This window comes from Babylonia areolata, chromosome 12 (genome assembly GCF_041734735.1).
Source record: "Babylonia areolata isolate BAREFJ2019XMU chromosome 12, ASM4173473v1, whole genome shotgun sequence".
NCBI lineage: Eukaryota > Metazoa > Mollusca > Gastropoda > Neogastropoda > Buccinidae > Babylonia > Babylonia areolata.
In genome coordinates, this window is record NC_134887.1 from 42,363,594 (window position 1) to 42,380,656 (window position 17,063).

Sequence of the window (17,063 nt, forward strand, 5' to 3'; positions counted from 1 at the left end):
CACCCTGAGTACAGCAAGGTGAGGATGAGGACAGAAATCACTCATTACACACCCTGAGTACAGCAAGGTGAGGATGAGGACAGAAATCACTCATTACACACCCTGAGTACAGCAAGGTGAGGATGAGGACAGAAATCACTCATTACACACCCTGAGTACAGCAAGGTGAGGATGAGGACAGAAATCACTCATTACACACCCTGAGTACAGCAAGGTGAGGATGAGGACAGAAATCACTCATTACACACCCTGAGTACAGCAAGGTGAGGATGAGGACAGAAATCACTCATTACACACCCTGAGTACAGCAAGGTGAGGATGAGGACAGAAATCACTCATTACACACCCGGAGTACAGCAAGGTGAGGATGAGGACAGAAATCACTCATTACACACCCTGAGTACAGCAAGGTGAGGATGAGGACAGAAATCACTCATTACACACCCTGAGTACAGCAAGGTGAGGATGAGGACAGAAATCACTCATTACACACCCTGAGTACAGCAAGGTGAGGATGAGGACAGAAATCACTCATTACACACCCTGAGTACAGCAAGGTGTGGATGAGGACAGAAATCACTCATTACACACCCTGAATACAGCAAGGTGAGGATGAGGACAGAAATCACTCATTACACACCCTGAGTACAGCAAGGTGAGGATGAGGACAGAAATCACTCATTACACACCCTGAGTACAGCAAGGTGAGGATGAGGACAGAAATCACTCATTACACACCCTGAGTACAGCAAGGTGAGGATGAGGACAGAAATCACTCATTACACACCCTGAGTACAGCAAGGTGAGGATGAGGACAGAAATCACTCATTACACACCCGGAGTACAGCAAGGTGAGGATGAGGACAGAAATCACTCATTACACACCCTGAGTACAGCAAGGTGAGGATGAGGACAGAAATCACTCATTACACACCCTGAGTACAGCAAGGTGAGGATGAGGACAGAAATCACTCATTACACACCCTGAGTACAGCAAGGTGAGGATGAGGACAGAAATCACTCATTACACACCCTGAGTACAGCAAGGTGTGGATGAGGACAGAAATCACTCATTACACACCCTGAATACAGCAAGGTGAGGATGAGGACAGAAATCACTCATTACACACCCTGAGTACAGCAAGGTGAGGATGAGGACAGAAATCACTCATTACACACCCTGAGTACAGCAAGGTGTGGATGAGGACAGAAATCACTCATTACACACCCTGAATACAGCAAGGTGAGGATGAGGACAGAAATCACTCATTACACACCCTGAGTACAGCAAGGTGAGGATGAGGACAGAAATCACTCATTACACACCCTGAGTACAGCAAGGTGAGGATGAGGACAGAAATCACTCATTACACACCCTGAGTACAGCAAGGTGAGGATGAGGACAGAAATCACTCATTACACACCCTGAGTACAGCAAGGTGAGGATGAGGACAGAAATCACTCATTACACACCCTGAGTACAGCAAGGTGAGGAAGAGGACAGAAATCACTCATTACACACCCTGTCACCAACACAGCCCAGCCCGCACTACCCAAAAATGTTCACACACACACATCCTCACCTTCCTAAAACTCAGCGATCAACAACTACATGTGCATCTCAAACGCCACACCTAACAGAAAGCATCACACACAAGACAAAAATATCCAGCCACTCCTGGAAAAATGTTCCTTCCTTAATTGTTTGCTCTTAGTTGAAAGGTCAAAAAACCAGTTTGATGAATCAGGATTCAATGTCCAAGCACAGCTTTACAAAGAGATTTGCTGTAACAAAAAAGTGATATGATAAAATGCTGTGATACAATAAAATGCTGTGATACAATAAAATGCTGATGTACCTTGTTGTATGCCAGTTCCTCACTGGTGATTCTTGCAATGACCTTTGATGGAAAACCTGGGGAGAAAAAAGGAGCAACTTTGTATTACACAAACACCTTGTGTGTGTGTGTGTGTGTGTGTGTGTGTGTGTGTGTGTGTGTGTGCGTGTGTGTGTGTGTGTGTGCCTGCATGAGTGTTGTATAAATATGTGTGTGAAAAGCATAGATGTGTGTGTGTGTGTGTGTGTGTGTGTGTTGTGAGTGTTGTGTACAAGTCTCTGTGTGTGTGCAAGCATGTATACATGCATATTCTGGCAAAGGGGGTTTGTATTATGATGACTGGGACCTCCATAGCAATATCATTATCATCTTCATTCTCATTCATCATCAGCTTAAAAAAAAAGTCTCAAATTCTGTGGATTTCCATGCCCTGCTCTCCTTGCAACCTCAGTTTTTACACCCACCATGCTCCCCTTCCACTTCATGCTGGGGTCAGTTCTTCAGTGTTGGCAGATTCAAGGGGGAACTGTTGTTGGCGGAACATCGTGGGCTACCTCTACTCTGGAGCTGACACATACTCAGTCTGCCTCCACAGCTTAGCAATTATTGCCACCAGCACAGGGCTTTTTAGGTGGTGTGCTGTGCATGTTAAACCAGAACAGCCCTACTCTACACCATCAAAGTGCCTCAGCAGCAGTGCAGGGTCTCCTCTGGAGTGTGGCCTCATGATGACCTAACAACGATAGTTTTCTGTGGACTGCTGACACTGAAAGTGCAGCAGAGAAACATGGGTGTGGCTGTGTATGGGGGGACTGGAATGACTGGAGTGTGGCCTCATGATGACCTAACAACGACAGTTTTCTGTGGACTGCTGACACTGAAAGTGCAGCAGACAAACGTGGGTGTGGCTGTGTATGGGGGGATTGGAATGACTGGAGTGTATGGCCTGTGAGTAATGACATTGAAAAACAAGCAACAACGACTACAAAAACCTGCCATTTTTTTGGTATAAAGTCCAAGCTTACCTTCAACAGTTGTGATGGTGTGGGCATCCTCATCCAGTGACACAGTTCTGCTGCTGTTCCCATGGATGGTCAGGAGCTCTCTGAAACGTCACATCACACAGGGTTAACCTTTGTCACACACTGGCCTTTTCCCTAGTTTACACACAGGGTTAACCTTTGTCACACGCTGGCCTTTTCCCTAGTTTACACACAGGGTTAACCTTTGTCACACACTGGCCTTTTCCCTAGTTTACACACAGGGTTAACCTTTGTCACACATTGGCCTTTTCCCTAGTTTACACACAGGGTTAACCTTTGTCACACACTGGCCTTTTCCCTAGTTTACACACAGGGTTAACCTTTGTCACAAGCTGGCCTTTTCCCTAGTTTACACACAAGGTTAACCTTTGTCACACATTGGCCTTTTCCCTAGTTTACACACAGGGTTAACCTTTGTCACACACTGGCCTTTTCCCTAGTTTACATACAGGGTTAACCTTTGTCACAAGCTGGCCTTTTCCCTAATTTACACACAGGGTTAACCTTTGTCACAAGCTGGCCTTTTCCCTAGTTTACACACATGGTTAACCTTTGTCACAAGCTGGCCTTTTCCCTAGTTTACACACATGGTTAACCTTTGTCACACACTGGCCTTTTCCCTAGTTTACACACAGGGTTAACCTTTGTCACACACTGGCCTTTTCCCTAGTTTACACACATGGTTAACCTTTGTCACACACTGGCCTTTTCCCTAGTTTAAACACAGGGTTAACCTTTGTCACAAGCTGGCCTTTTCCCTAGTTTACACACATGGTTAACCTTTGTCACACGCTGGCCTTTTCCCTAGTTTACAAACATGGTTAACCTTTGTCACACGCTGGCCTTTTCCCTAGTTTACACACAGGGTTAACCTTTGTCACAAGCTTTACACACATGGTTAACCTTTGTCACAAGCTGGCCTTTTCCCTAGTTTACACACAGGGTTAACCTTTGTCACACGCTGGCCTTTTCCCTAGTTTACACACATGGTTAACCTTTGTCACAAGCTTTACACAATGGTTAACCTTTGTCACAAGCTGGCCTTTTCCCTAGTTTACACACAGGGTTAACCTTTGTCACACGCTGGCCTTTTCCCTAGTTTACACACATGGTTAACCTTTGTCACAAGCTTTACACACATGGTTAACCTTTGTCACAAGCTGGCCTTTTCCCTAGTTTACACACAGGGTAACCTTTGTCACATGCTTTACACACATGGTTAACCTTTGTCACAAGCTGGCCTTTTCCCTAGTTTACACACATGCGCAAACACATCACATCACAAACAAAAAGTGAACACAGTGCAGTAAGCATTGTTGTTTGTTTATTGTTTATTGTTGTTTTTAGTCATACCAAATGCTCAGAGCCATATCAGGACTGTCAAACCATACAAACGCTCAAGTGCGTCAACAAGTAACTGTCATATCTACACACACGCAAAAAACAAAACAAAACAAAAAACAAACCTAGACAAACCCACAAACACTTAACAAAATTCTTGAATTCAATACCACAACATACCACAACAAAGGTTTCTATGCAAGCTTAAATTCATTATGCATACAGAAACTGCTACTATAGTGCCAGCAACACTCACCCCTTGAAATATGGTGAAGGACGGAGTATATGTGTCTCTGAAATGCACACAAGGAAGGCGTTTACTTCATGCTCATAGACAGGGCACATGCTGACAGTCTCTAATGCCCACAGTCACACACACTTATCATTTAAAAAAAAAGAAGAAAAAAAAAGGGTACAACATTTCAATTTTCATTCAGTCAAAAATAAAACAATATGAACATAAAATGCTGTGGTAAAGCCATAGGATGGTGGTTGAGTCTGACATGCATATACACAGTTATTAGTATATTACAATGATTTTTATATTTAAAAAAAATCAATCTAACCATACTGACTTGTATATATATATATAGCACTGATTCAGTCACACTTTATTTCATTTGGCTTATGTAACATCAGAATAAAATCAGTCTAAAATTCTGAACACAATCGTTCACTCTACCACAAAGAGATAAGCAAAACAAAAGAGGAAGATTAAAAGAAGGAAATATCTATCACTTGTACAGAGACTGGCCTTGATCCCATCTCAAAGCCATTGAATGAAAGGGAAATATACTATGTAATCTAGTACCTACAGTTTCAGTTTCAAGAAAGCATCCAAGCAAGCCGACTGATCCATGTATATATACCCTACATATCTGCTCGCCTAATTCTTCAGACAGCAGTTTACCAGGCAAGCACAAGATTCAGCAGCACGGAATCTTGGGTCAAGTCTTACACATCACAAACTGGCCACTGGGCGGCCAAGTCTGACTGGACCTGATCAGGGCCATTCTTTTTCACATCCCACCAAACTCCTACCCAGAGCTGATTGTATTTCCTCTGCTGGTCATCTTTTTAAAACCATTGTTCCAATACTTTTCCCCTTGTAATCTGACCCAAAGCCCAGTCTCTTTTAAACAAATAATCACCTGCAAAATCTTTGTTGATGGCTGAAGCTTGAATGGAAGAGGACTGTGGGATGCAGATGGTGTAACACCTTTCCTGGGCTCTGTTGTACAAATCAGAAAACTTGGTCTGGAAAAAAACAACCCCAAACAAATGAAAAAAAATGAGAAGAATGTCATGCCATGAAAACGCAGCAGAACTGGAGCATAACCCAATGCACTCAGTTCTGATGTATGAAGTGAAACACAGCAAGCCAGTGTCTTCTTCTTCATGCTGAGTCACCATGATGATTTTTTTGTGTGTTTACTTTCGCTTGATGAGGTGCTGTGTTTTTACATTGGTGGATTTTTAAATAAGAAAAGAAGTGTGAGGCCAAAAGGAAAATAACGGGAAATATTACCATCCACTGATCTTGTGAAACTTGTCAATTTCCTGATGAAGACCAAAGTGTTTCTGAACTTCAATGTGATTTAACACACATGACACTTTTTCTTTTGGGGGCAAGGGGAGGTTCAGTCTCGTTGTCTGATTATGCTTCTTTGAATAATTTGCTGTGTGAACTGGTGATAGGTGTACGTGAAAGAAAAAATCTTTGACGGAAAAGTACCGGTAAAACTGTTGAGTTGTAACACTTTCAGTCTCTCGCAGTCTCGGTGAGTCACTGACAGAACTGAGACACTGGATGGTTTAGCTTGTCTTCTGATCTGACAGAGCAGCTTTACGAGTGTTCTTCAGTCTTGTATTTGGCGATCGCTTGTCACGTGTTTTTCATAAAATGGGATATAATATCATCTTCAATAAAGTACCTGAAGCGCACTGAAGAAGGGGTTGATGTCAAGTTCGTCCACATCACATGCCATTGCGATTGTTGACAACTCTCGCAGGACATTTCTAATCTCTAACCCCCTTCATTCTTCTGGTTCTGAATCTGGTTCATTCGTGCATATTGTTTCATTATGAGAATATATTTGCTAAGTCGCATTCAACTTTTGGATATTAATGAATTTTTGAATGGAATATGATTTTATACGCATGGCATAAATGGTTATTTTTTTTAATTTTGTTCAGAGAGTTCATACGAAAGACAGTATGGCCGCCAAACAGCGGAGCGAGTAAGTTTAAACGGCATCAGTTGCAGAATCTACACATGTTTTGATTGTAAATCTAATGTTTATGCATAATTCTATCATATAACAAAATATAGACCTGTTTGAACACATGAGTGTATCATTAGAAGGCGTACAGTATCATTAGAATGCACTGCATTCTACAGCGGGAGACGGGAGACGTCGGCGAGTGCCTGATTTTGATGTCAGACTCGGGAACGATTTACTGTTTACAATTGCATTCTTGGTGTTTCTTTTCTATGAATGCCATACTCTAATCGGTGGATGTTCAATAAGATTTTGTCAATTTTTTACAGGATTCGTAAAATTTGTGGGAATTAATATTTTAAAAAAATTGCCTTTGATCAGCTCTCTGAACCTGTACTAAAGTTATAAAACAGGCATATTAGTAATACAGCAGTAGTATTTACTATTTCGTGCACACTGATGTTGCAGTAAACTACAATATAAATTTTCCTCAGCTCAGTCAGTCAGTGAACAAAGGAGAGACTTGATGGTATAGTACGTAACAAGGCTGGAGTTATGAATGAATATTCTTCAGTTTGTATTGTTTTCTCAGTCATATTATTTTGATGAGAATTGATTTAAAAATTTTTTTTATTTCATACATGATACAACAACAGAAAATCTACAATATGTTTGACAGCTAGCTAGAAAGAAGAAAAAATGTGTTGCAGGGATCGGAAGTGATCAAACAGTTTGTCGGCTTGGAACGTACCTGACAAAAGAGTGATTGGAGAGGGCAGTCAGAAGACGCAGTTGGTGACAACTGCCAGGGGACAGTCACCATGGCAACCAAGAGACCTCTGGAAGAATCTCCTGGCTCGTCGGGCCAGCCGCCAACCAAGCGGCCAGCCACCCACTTTGAACACTACAAGATGGGCTCCATCTATTCTTTGGTAAGGTGCTGCAACATGCAGGCTTTAGTTTGGTGGGGTTGTTTGGCATTTCTGTGATGTGCATAGATTGTTATATAATTCACTGTGAACTATACTTGTAACCACTTGGCTGTATTTGTTTTGGTGATGGTCCGTTCGTAATTCTATCCTCTGGATATGCCTGTTTATACTTGGCAGGGGTGTTACTTGGTTTAAGCAACAAAGACAAAAATGTATGAATTTTTTGTATTTTTCCCTTTTTTTTTTCTTTTTTTAAAAAAGTTTTGTTTGTTGTTGTTCTTTTGAATTTTTCAGCAGTGAGTGATGATGGTTTGATTGATGTGTAAGAATGAAGTTACTAATTTAGCAGTCTGGAGCATAAGCAGTAGTTGATCATGTACCTCACTTGAAAGTAAATAGGCACAATGTGGAAAAGTGTTGTCTTTCATTGACATAGAAAGCCACAAAGTGTATGCTTAAAAGTGAAATATGATCATAAATATCATTGATAGTTTGCTAAAACTTGTTGCTTTTCAAGTCAGCATTTAGCAATTCTTGCCAAAGGTACACACACATATAGACATACACACACACATATATATATATACATAGGCTGCATATCTCTTTCATGTTTAATCAGTTTCTCTCTCTGTCTCGCTGCCCTTTTTATTCTGAGTGTCCCCAATTCCAGACATGAAAACATGTAATAATAATGTATTGATTAAGTGTTCACAATGCCATTGACTTCTCTTTGATTCATATTGTATGATATTATATAGCATCTCTTCATGGACTTGGCTCTGGACTGGCCCAGTTGGTTGGCCATATTTGTCTGGCTGCCTTCATTTTGTCCTCATCTCCTGAGGAAAACTGCTTTGATCAAAATATTATGAAACAAACAGAAGTTGTTTGTAGTTGGAGAAGAATTTATCAACCTATTATTCACTGCCCCTGAGGTCATGTTCTAGGCTGTAGTCAGTTAAAAGAGTGATTTCTCTGTGGTGGTACCTTGCTGTCAAGGGGTAGTCCTGTGCATTGTGAGGTGGTGGTTTTTCACTGTGAAGGTCCAGTGGTCAGCTAAGGTGAATTGTGGCTGTCAAAGCCTCCATTGATGAACTGCACATCCCACAGCACCAGACTTGTGCAAGCAAAAGGAGCGTCAAGCCTCGTGTAGCCGTCCTTCGGTGTGAGTTGGAAACGGAATGCAGACCACAGGGGAATGGCGAACTGGACCCCTGCACTCCCAGTGCAGCAGCAGCCATACAGGAAGTGAGATGCGCAGGCCATCAACTCCGGTGAGGAAAGTGTTTGGCACTTGATCAAGTTCAAACATCCTGGGGAGAGGTATTGGCAACGTTGGCCATTCTGTCTGCTGGCTGCCAGCACCAGCTTACCGTAATACTAATAGGGTGTCCTTGGCCGCAGTTGCCACATGCTGACTGAGATGCTGTCCCATGGCCCTGCCAAGCGGGCGTGGGCTGCTTGTATTATGTGTTTTCCTTTGATATACACTAATACAGGGCTTCTGACCAGTTCAAAATCATGGGGGTCCCGAACTCTGGGTGGTCGTCTTTGAGATCCCAGACTACATTCAGAGGGTCACTCGTGCTGCACATTCTGATCAGATCTGCTTATTTTTACAAATGCAGGCATATCTACCAGTCATATTCATCTGGATTTCTTGGCTAAGCAGTGATGGAAGGGAAACAACTCTGTATCATAGCAGATGATTGCATTGAAGCTCTGATTCAGGATTTTTACTCTTTTTATGTGTTTGTTGTTTGACTTTGTTTGAATGTGCCGGGGACCAGCTTGATGAATGAGCAGTGCATCATTTTGGTTTTCAGAACATCAGCAATACTATATTTATTATTATAGATGTATTGATATGTTACGGTTCTGTTGTTTACATCATAGAATGCTGTGTGTTTGTGTGTGCAGGAGGAGCTAGATATGAAGGTGCTGGTCTTCCAGAACAAGAAACTGAGCGAGAGGATTGAGCAGCGCAAGAAGGCGGAGAGCGAGCTGAGGAAACGTATTGAGCAGCTGGAGAACCGGCAGAGAACTGACGATGCTGTGCTCATGATTGTCAATAGATATTGGAACCAGGTCAGTCTGGGGCCAGCACACACAACTCTTTTTTTAATTACACATACTTAACAATGACCCAACTAGTGCAGACTCCGGCAGGGGGCTGACATTCCTAACTTTTTTGTTGTTGTTGTTTTTGTTGCATTCATGAGTTGTAATTTCTATATTCAACCATACAGGTCTATGAGTGGGCTTTTATACATGTATGGCTGCTTGTACCTCATGATTTAGGCAGCTGTACATCATTTTCAGGAATGTGCATGCTGGATGTATTTTTCGTCAAATGATGATGTAGATTGTGGGGTCTTTATTGTGTGAAATTGATGTTCTGCATGTGCATAGTCATGAAAGGGGTTCAGGCACTAGCAGGTCTAGACATATATATATATATTGACCATTGTCTTCCCAGCAAGTAACAAAACTGAGTGGGTCCCTGAAATAGTTCAAATACTGGTCTGCACTGTGTCCCACAGGACTGAATTTGGATATTTCCCAATTTTATTCATCTTGGCACTCATCTGCTTGGTGAGTTGCTTTCCCAACAAATGCCTGTCACGTCATCTGTGGTTTTCTGTTCCTGGGCATAGTGCTGTCTCCCTGATTTTTTTATTTTATTTAATTATTACTATTATTTATTTATGTTATTTATTTTATTTTATTATTATTATTTTTTTGTACGCTTATAGTTGACTTTATCAAGTTTTTGCGCCTTATACATATTATTATTATTAGTACTACAGTAGTAGTTCTTTTTTTATGTATTTATCTATTATTTATTCACTTTTTTTTTTTTACTCAAGGCCTGACTAAGCGCGTTGGGTTACGCTGCTGGTCAGGCATTTGCTTGGCAGATGTGGTGTAGCGTATATGGATTTGTCCGAACGCAGTGATGACTCCTTGAGCTACTGAAACTGAAACAGAAAAGGCATTGGGTTCTTCGGAAGAAAGAGATGTTTCTATGTATCCCTTTCTTTTGATGATGAAGTGATGTTCAGAGTTACTGCAGCATGTGCTGAATGATGGTTTTGATACACACAGAATTTCTCAATTTTTATTATGCTTTGAGTTTAGGTTGTGACAGTGCTTTTGAACAAACAAGTCATTGTTCAGTAACACTTTCAGTGGTAACCATTGAATGAGTAGGTAACAAAATGAAAGGATTCCAATTTGAATGTTTTTAATGGTCATTTGTACACATTGTGTGTGTGTCTTCAGCTTGACGAAGATGTAAGAGTGCTGCTGCAGAGGTTGGACGCTGAAACAGCAGATGAGACGGAGACCAAGAGTAAGTCGTCATGTTTCTCTGTCCACTTTTCTGCCCCTGTCTGTCTCTCTGTCTGTCTGCCTCTATCTTACATGCATGTGTGTACATGCTCTCACAAGTAGTACATTGCCAGTCATGATCATTGTTGTTTGAACAGTTTGGCTTTAACAGGATTTTCCAAGTGGCAAATTGATAGTCACGATAATGATTGTTGTTCTGGACAGGCAAAAGCAATGACACCATGTCATTTCTAGCACTGCTGTTGAACTGGTGACAAAGAAGAGCTTGGGAGCATTTGCAGGCTCCTTCACACTTTGATGTTTGGCTTTTTCAGGATTTTCTAAGCAAAAGATTGATAGTCATGATAATTGTTGTTTTCAACAATTTGGCTTTTTCATGATTTTCTGAGCAGCACATTAACAGTCATGATAATTGTTGTTTTGACATTTGGTTTTTGCAGGATTATCTGAGCAATGCATTGATAATCATGATAATTGTAGTTTAGAACAGTTTGGCTTTACAAGATTTTCCAGGCAAGCACACTGATAGTCACGATGAACTGTTGTTGTTTTGAACAGACGAAAGTAACGAGACCACGTCGTTCCTGGCACTGCTGTCAACATGGGACAAACAGGAGCTGGAGCAGCGACTGGGGCAGCGTGTGGAGTTCTCCAAGCGTGCCATCGGCAAGCTGCTGCAGGCCTTCGACCGTCTGCTGCAACGCAACGAGAAGATGCACCAGGCCATGTCCAGCCATGTGGAGCAACAGGTATTGTTTTGTATTCCTTGTTTTTGTTTGTTTGTCGCAACATATTTCCTCTTTGTGAAATTTGAGCTGCTCTCCCCAGGGAGAGTGCGTCGTTATAGTGAGCGCGTGACCTCTTTTGTTTTTTTTGGCTTGTGTAAACAAAGTGAGTCTACATTTTAACTCTGTGTTCGGTTGTCTATGTGTCCATGTGTGTGTGTGTGTCTTGGTAAACTTTAGCAAATTCTTTTTCTTCTGGAAATTCTTTGTCTGACAATACCAAATTTGGTTTAAATATGTCGGGGTGGGGGGAACCTGTACAGTCATACCAATAATAGGTTGTGAGTCTTCTGGTTTGAGCTGTATTTCTGGATCATGAACAGTTTATTTCGTTGAGGCTCCAAATCCAGAAAATTATAACTGGGTTCTTCCTAGTTGCAAGATCATATGTTTGAGCTTGAAGACGATATGACATTGTTTTCCTTTTTTGTAATTGAAATAAAAGAAATGCAAATTCTCGACATTACATATATAATGACACTAACATCATTGACATGTTTACTGCATTAGAATATTTTAAAGTAATACTGAATTAACTAAAATGAACATAAAAGAATAGTGGGGTTTTTTTTTAAACATTTTTTTGGGGGGATGGGGGGGGGGGGGGGTGGAGTTACGCCATTTTCACCTACTTTGAAAACCTGTTGATCATGAACCCTTTCAGGGCAGGGAACTGCTGGACTCTGTGGAGAACACTACCACGGAGAAAGACTCCGAGTCTGTGGATGGAGACGCCGCTGCTGATAAGGCCAAGACGGAGGAAGGGGGGGAGGCGGACGCAGAGAAGAAGGAAGATGGGGTGGAGGAGAGCGGTGGGGATGCAGGGGGAGAGAAAAAGAAGAAGGGGGAGGAGGAGGTGCTGGAGGAGGAGAAGAAGAAGCTGAAGGAGCTGGAGGAGGTGGTGATGGGGGAGCTGGCTGACCTGAGGAAGGAGAGCCGTCAGCTGCACAACCTGGTCACCAAGCTGCACCAGAGGCACCACGAGGACACCCTCAAGGTCTGGCTGCTGGGAGAGGGAGGGGTTCAGGGTGGAAGTGTGGGGGGTCTGGCTGCTGGGAGAGGGAGGGGTTCAGGGTGGAAGTGTGGGGGGTCTGGCTGCTGGGAGAGGGAGGGGTTCAGGGTAGGAGTGTGGGGGGTCTGGCTGCTGGGAGAGGGAGGGGTTCAGGGTGGAAGTGTGGGGGGTCTGGCTGCTGGGAGAGGGAGGGGTTCAGGGTGGAAGTGTGGGGGGTCTGGCTGCTGGGAGAGGGAGGGGTTCAGGGTGGAAGTATGGGGGTCTGGCTGCTGGGAGAGGGAGGGGTTCAGGGTGGAAGTGTGGGGGGTCTGGCTGCTGGGAGAGGGAGGGGTTCAGGGTGGAAGTGTGGGGGGTCTGGCTGCTGGGAGAGGGAGGGGTTCAGGGTGGAAGTGTGGGGGGTCTGGCTGCTGGGAGAGGGAGGGGTTCAGGGTGGAAGTGTGGCGGTCTGGCTGCTGGGAGAGGGAGGGGTTCAGGGTGGAGGTGTGGGGGTCTGGCTGCTGGGAGAGGGAGGGGTTCAGGGTGGAAGTGTGGGGGTCTGGCTGCTGGGAGAGGGAGGGGTTCAGGGTGGAAGTGTGGCGGTCTGGCTGCTGGGAGAGGGAGGGGTTCAGGGTGGAAGTGTGGGGGGTCTGGCTGCTGGGAGAGGGAGGGGTTCAGGGTAGGAGTGTGGGGGGTCTGGCTGCTGGGAGAGGGAGGGGTTCAGGGTGGAAGTGTGGGGGTCTGGCTGCTGGGAGAGGGAGGGGTTCAGGGTGGAAGTGTGGGGGGTCTGGCTGCTGGGAGAGGGAGAGGTTCAGGGTGGAAGTGTGGGGGGTCTGGCTGCTGGGAGAGGGAGGGGTTCAGGGTGGAAGTGTGGGGGTCTGGCTGCTGGGAGAGGGAGGGGTTCAGGGTGGAAGTGTGGGGGTCTGGCTGCCTGGGGGTGTGTGGGCTTGGGGGGATGTTAGGTGGAGGAGTGCACCTCTTGTGTATGTTAGTGTGCACAGATGTAGGTGTGTGTGTGTGTGCGTGTGCTTCTCATGGTCACCAAGGTTCAGAGGCACCTTGTGTACCTGCTCAAGGTCTGGCTGCTGGGAATGGGAGTTGGAGGAGGGGGGCTGCCTGGGGATATGGGTGCGGGGGCATGGGGGGGAGCTTTTGGAGGGTGCGCCTCTGTGTATGTTTGTGTGCATGTGTGTGTGTCTAGGTGTGTGTGTGCCTGTCGTTGTCACCAAGCTGCACCAGAGGCACCATGAGGACATACTCCAGATCTTGGAATGGGAGGGGTGGGAGTGGGGCTGCCTGGGGGTGTGTGGGTTTGGGTGTTTTGGGGGGAGGAATGAGGGGAGAGTGCCTCTGTGTATGTGTGCATGTGTGTGTAGGTGTGTGTGTGTGCCTGTCTTGGTCACCAAGCGGCACCATGAGGACATACTCCAGATTTGGCTGCTGGGAGTGGGAGGGGTTGGAAGTGCCACCTGGTGTTGTGTGGGATTGTGTGTTTTGGGGACCATACTCAACATCTGCTGGGAGTGAGGAGTGGTACTGCTTCCATGTGTGTGTGGGTGTTTGGTTGGGGAATGTATGGATGTGTGTGTATAGGATGTGTGTGTGTGTGTGAGTGGGTGTGTGTGGGGGGGTGTGTGTGCGTGTGGGTGTGGGTGTGTGTGTGAGCACCTCTGTGTATGCATGGGTTTGTGTGTGTGTGGCGGGGGGCTGGGGGGGTGTATGTGTCTGTCCTGGTCACCAAGCTTCACCAGAGGAACCATGAGGACGCCCTCCAGATCAGTCTGGTGGAAAGGGGTTGGGGGTGAGGGAGGGCTGTCTGTGTGTGTGTGTGGAGGATATTGTGGGGGGCAGGAGGGGTGTTTGTGTGCATGGGTGTGAGTGTGTGCAGGTGTCTGCCTCTGTGTGTGTTGGCATTCACATTTCTCTTTGTGGTGTGTCTGTTGGGGGAGGGGTGTGTGTGTACAAGTCAGTGTGCGTGTGTGTGTTACCATGCTCATCGGCACACACAGACACCCTCCCACTTAGCACACACACAGACAAATGCAAACACACACACACACACACACACACACACACACACACACACATACTGTGCAGTGCTGTCATTGTACACATTGCAGATCTCCGAACTCCAAGACAAAGTGACGGCTGCCGAAACGGAGAGCGCAGAGCTCAAGAACAAGGTGGACGACATGGAGTACGAGGCGGAAAAGGCCGCTGAGAAGGTCGACCGCCTGGACCGCCTGCTGACGGAGAAGTCGCAGAAGCTCCAGTACTACACAGACACCAGCGCCACAGTCACCATCGAGGGAGGCAAAACCGTCACCGGCCTGACAAGAGCGCGGGTAAAACTTGGGGTTGGAACCTGGTTGCTTAACAGTCCTCTGACCATATGAAGGGAGAGCCATTTCTGGGCTGAATGCCAGTCAGATCTTCCAACCAGTCACAGATAAATCAGATGAATTTTAGCTCAATTAAAATAACGTTGAAAAGACCCAAATTCACTCTTATCTCGTTTAGTCCACATAAGATCTAAATCAAGTTAAAGATGCTTTTTTGCCTTTAGAAACTGAAAAACAGTATAGGGGGAATGTCTCATGGCACTGACTGTGAACTGTGAAGTGTTTGTGCATGAAATAGTGCAAAACCCAGCTGTCAGCAATTGATCAGTTGTTTGATACTGACAGGCTGGTCATTAGGCACAGCACACTATTGTGTTTCTGTTTGATACTGACAGGCTGGTCATTAGGCACAACACACTATTGTGTTTCTGTTTGATACTGACAGGCTGGTCATTAGGCACAACACACAATTGTGTTTCTGTTTGATACTGACAGGCTGGTCATTAGGCACAACACACTATTGTGCTGTTTGATACTGACAGGCTGGTCATTAGGCACAACACACTATTGTGTTTCTGTTTGATACTGACAGGCTGGTCATTAGGCACAGCACACTATTGTGTTTCTGTTTGATACTGACAGGCTGGTCATTAGGCACAACACACTATTGTGTTTCTGTTTGATACTGACAGGCTGGTCATTAGGCACAACACACTATTGTGTTTCTGTTTGATACTGACAGGCTGGTCATTAGGCACAGCACACTATTGTGTTTCTGTTTGATACTGACAGGCTGGTCATTAGGCACAACACACTATTGTGTTTCTGTTTGATACTGACAGGCTGGTCATTAGGCACAGCACACTATTGTGTTTCTGTTTGATACTGACAGGCTGGTCATTAGGCACAACACACTATTGTGCTGTTTGATACTGACAGGCTGGTCATTAGGCACAACACACTATTGTGTTTCTGTTTGATACTGACAGGCTGGTCATTAGGCACAGCACACTATTGTGTTTCTGTTTGATACTGACAGGCTGGTCATTAGGCACAACACACTATTGTGTTTCTGTTTGATACTGACAGGCTGGTCATTAGGCACAACACACTATTGTGTTTCTGTTTGATACTGACAGGCTGGTCATTAGGCACAACACACTATTGTGTTTCTGTTTGATACTGACAGGCTGGTCATTAGGCACAGCACACTATTGTGTTTCTGTTTGATACTGACAGGCTGGTCATTAGGCACAGCACACTATTGTGTTTCTGTTTGATACTGACAGGCTGGTCATTAGGCACAACACACTATTGTGCTGTTTGATACTGACAGGCTGGTCATTAGGCACAACACACTATTGTGTTTCTGTTTGATACTGACAGGCTGGTCATTAGGCACAGCACACTATTGTGTTTCTGTTTGATACTGACAGGCTGGTCATTAGGCACAGCACACTATTGTGTTTCTGTTTGATACTGACAGGCTGGTCATTAGGCACAACACACTATTGTGTTTCTGTTTGATACTGACAGGCTGGTCATTAGGCACAACACACTATTGTGTTTCTGTTTGATACTGACAGGCTGGTCATTAGGCACAGCACACTATTGTGTTTCTGTTTGATACTGACAGGCTGGTCATTAGGCACAACACACTATTGTGTTTCTGTTTGATACTGACAGGCTGGTCATTAGGCACAGCACACTATTGTGTTTCTGTTTGATACTGACAGGCTGGTCATTAGGCACAACACACTATTGTGTTTCTGTTTGATACTGACAGGCTGGTCATTAGGCACAGCACACTATTGTGTTTCTGTTTGATACTGACAGGCTGGTCATTAGGCACAACACACTATTGTGTTTCTGTTTGATACTGACAGGCTGGTCATTAGGCACAACACACTATTGTGTTTCTGTTTGATACTGACAGGCTGGTCATTAGGCACAACACACTATTGTGTTTCTGTTTGATACTGACAGGCTGGTCATTAGGCACAACACACTATTGTGTTTCTGTTTGATACTGACAGGCTGGTCATTAGGCACAGCACACTATTGTGTTTCTGTTTGATACTGACAGGCTGGTCATTAGGCACAACACACTATTGTGCTGTTTGATACTGACAGGCTGGTCATTAGGCACAACACACTATTGTGTTTCTGTTTGATACTGACAGGCTGGTCATTAGGCACAGCACACTATTGTGTCTGT

At 44.6% G+C, this 17,063-nt stretch overlaps 2 protein-coding genes across 3 annotated transcripts in view; one reads left to right on the top strand and one right to left on the bottom strand.

Moving 5' to 3' along the window:
- LOC143288643 (ankyrin repeat domain-containing protein 27-like) overlaps window positions 1–6,226 on the bottom strand; it is a 39,535-nt gene extending 33,309 nt beyond the window's left edge. The window contains exons 1-5 of one of the 2 annotated variants that reach the window (XM_076597307.1): window positions 6,157–6,226; window positions 5,374–5,479; window positions 4,479–4,515; window positions 2,864–2,943; window positions 1,860–1,915 (exon numbers count right to left, since the gene is read on the bottom strand). In XM_076597307.1, the coding sequence (XP_076453422.1) occupies window positions 1,860–1,915; window positions 2,864–2,943; window positions 4,479–4,515; window positions 5,374–5,479; window positions 6,157–6,210 (333 nt within the window). In that variant the 5' untranslated portion in view covers window positions 6,211–6,226. The remainder of the gene's footprint in view (window positions 1–1,859; window positions 1,916–2,863; window positions 2,944–4,478; window positions 4,516–5,373; window positions 5,480–6,156) is intronic. The other variant, XM_076597308.1, reaches the window with a different exon arrangement.
- Window positions 6,227–6,418: 192 nt separating this feature from the next.
- The window catches only part of LOC143288644 (E3 ubiquitin-protein ligase Bre1-like), a 42,030-nt gene continuing 31,385 nt past the window's right edge, over window positions 6,419–17,063 (top strand). The window contains exons 1-7 of the mRNA XM_076597309.1: window positions 6,419–6,462; window positions 7,155–7,376; window positions 9,297–9,464; window positions 10,662–10,731; window positions 11,289–11,479; window positions 12,180–12,512; window positions 14,624–14,848. Coding sequence (XP_076453424.1) covers window positions 7,266–7,376; window positions 9,297–9,464; window positions 10,662–10,731; window positions 11,289–11,479; window positions 12,180–12,512; window positions 14,624–14,848 — 1,098 coding nt within the window. The 5' untranslated portion in view covers window positions 6,419–6,462; window positions 7,155–7,265. The remainder of the gene's footprint in view (window positions 6,463–7,154; window positions 7,377–9,296; window positions 9,465–10,661; window positions 10,732–11,288; window positions 11,480–12,179; window positions 12,513–14,623; window positions 14,849–17,063) is intronic.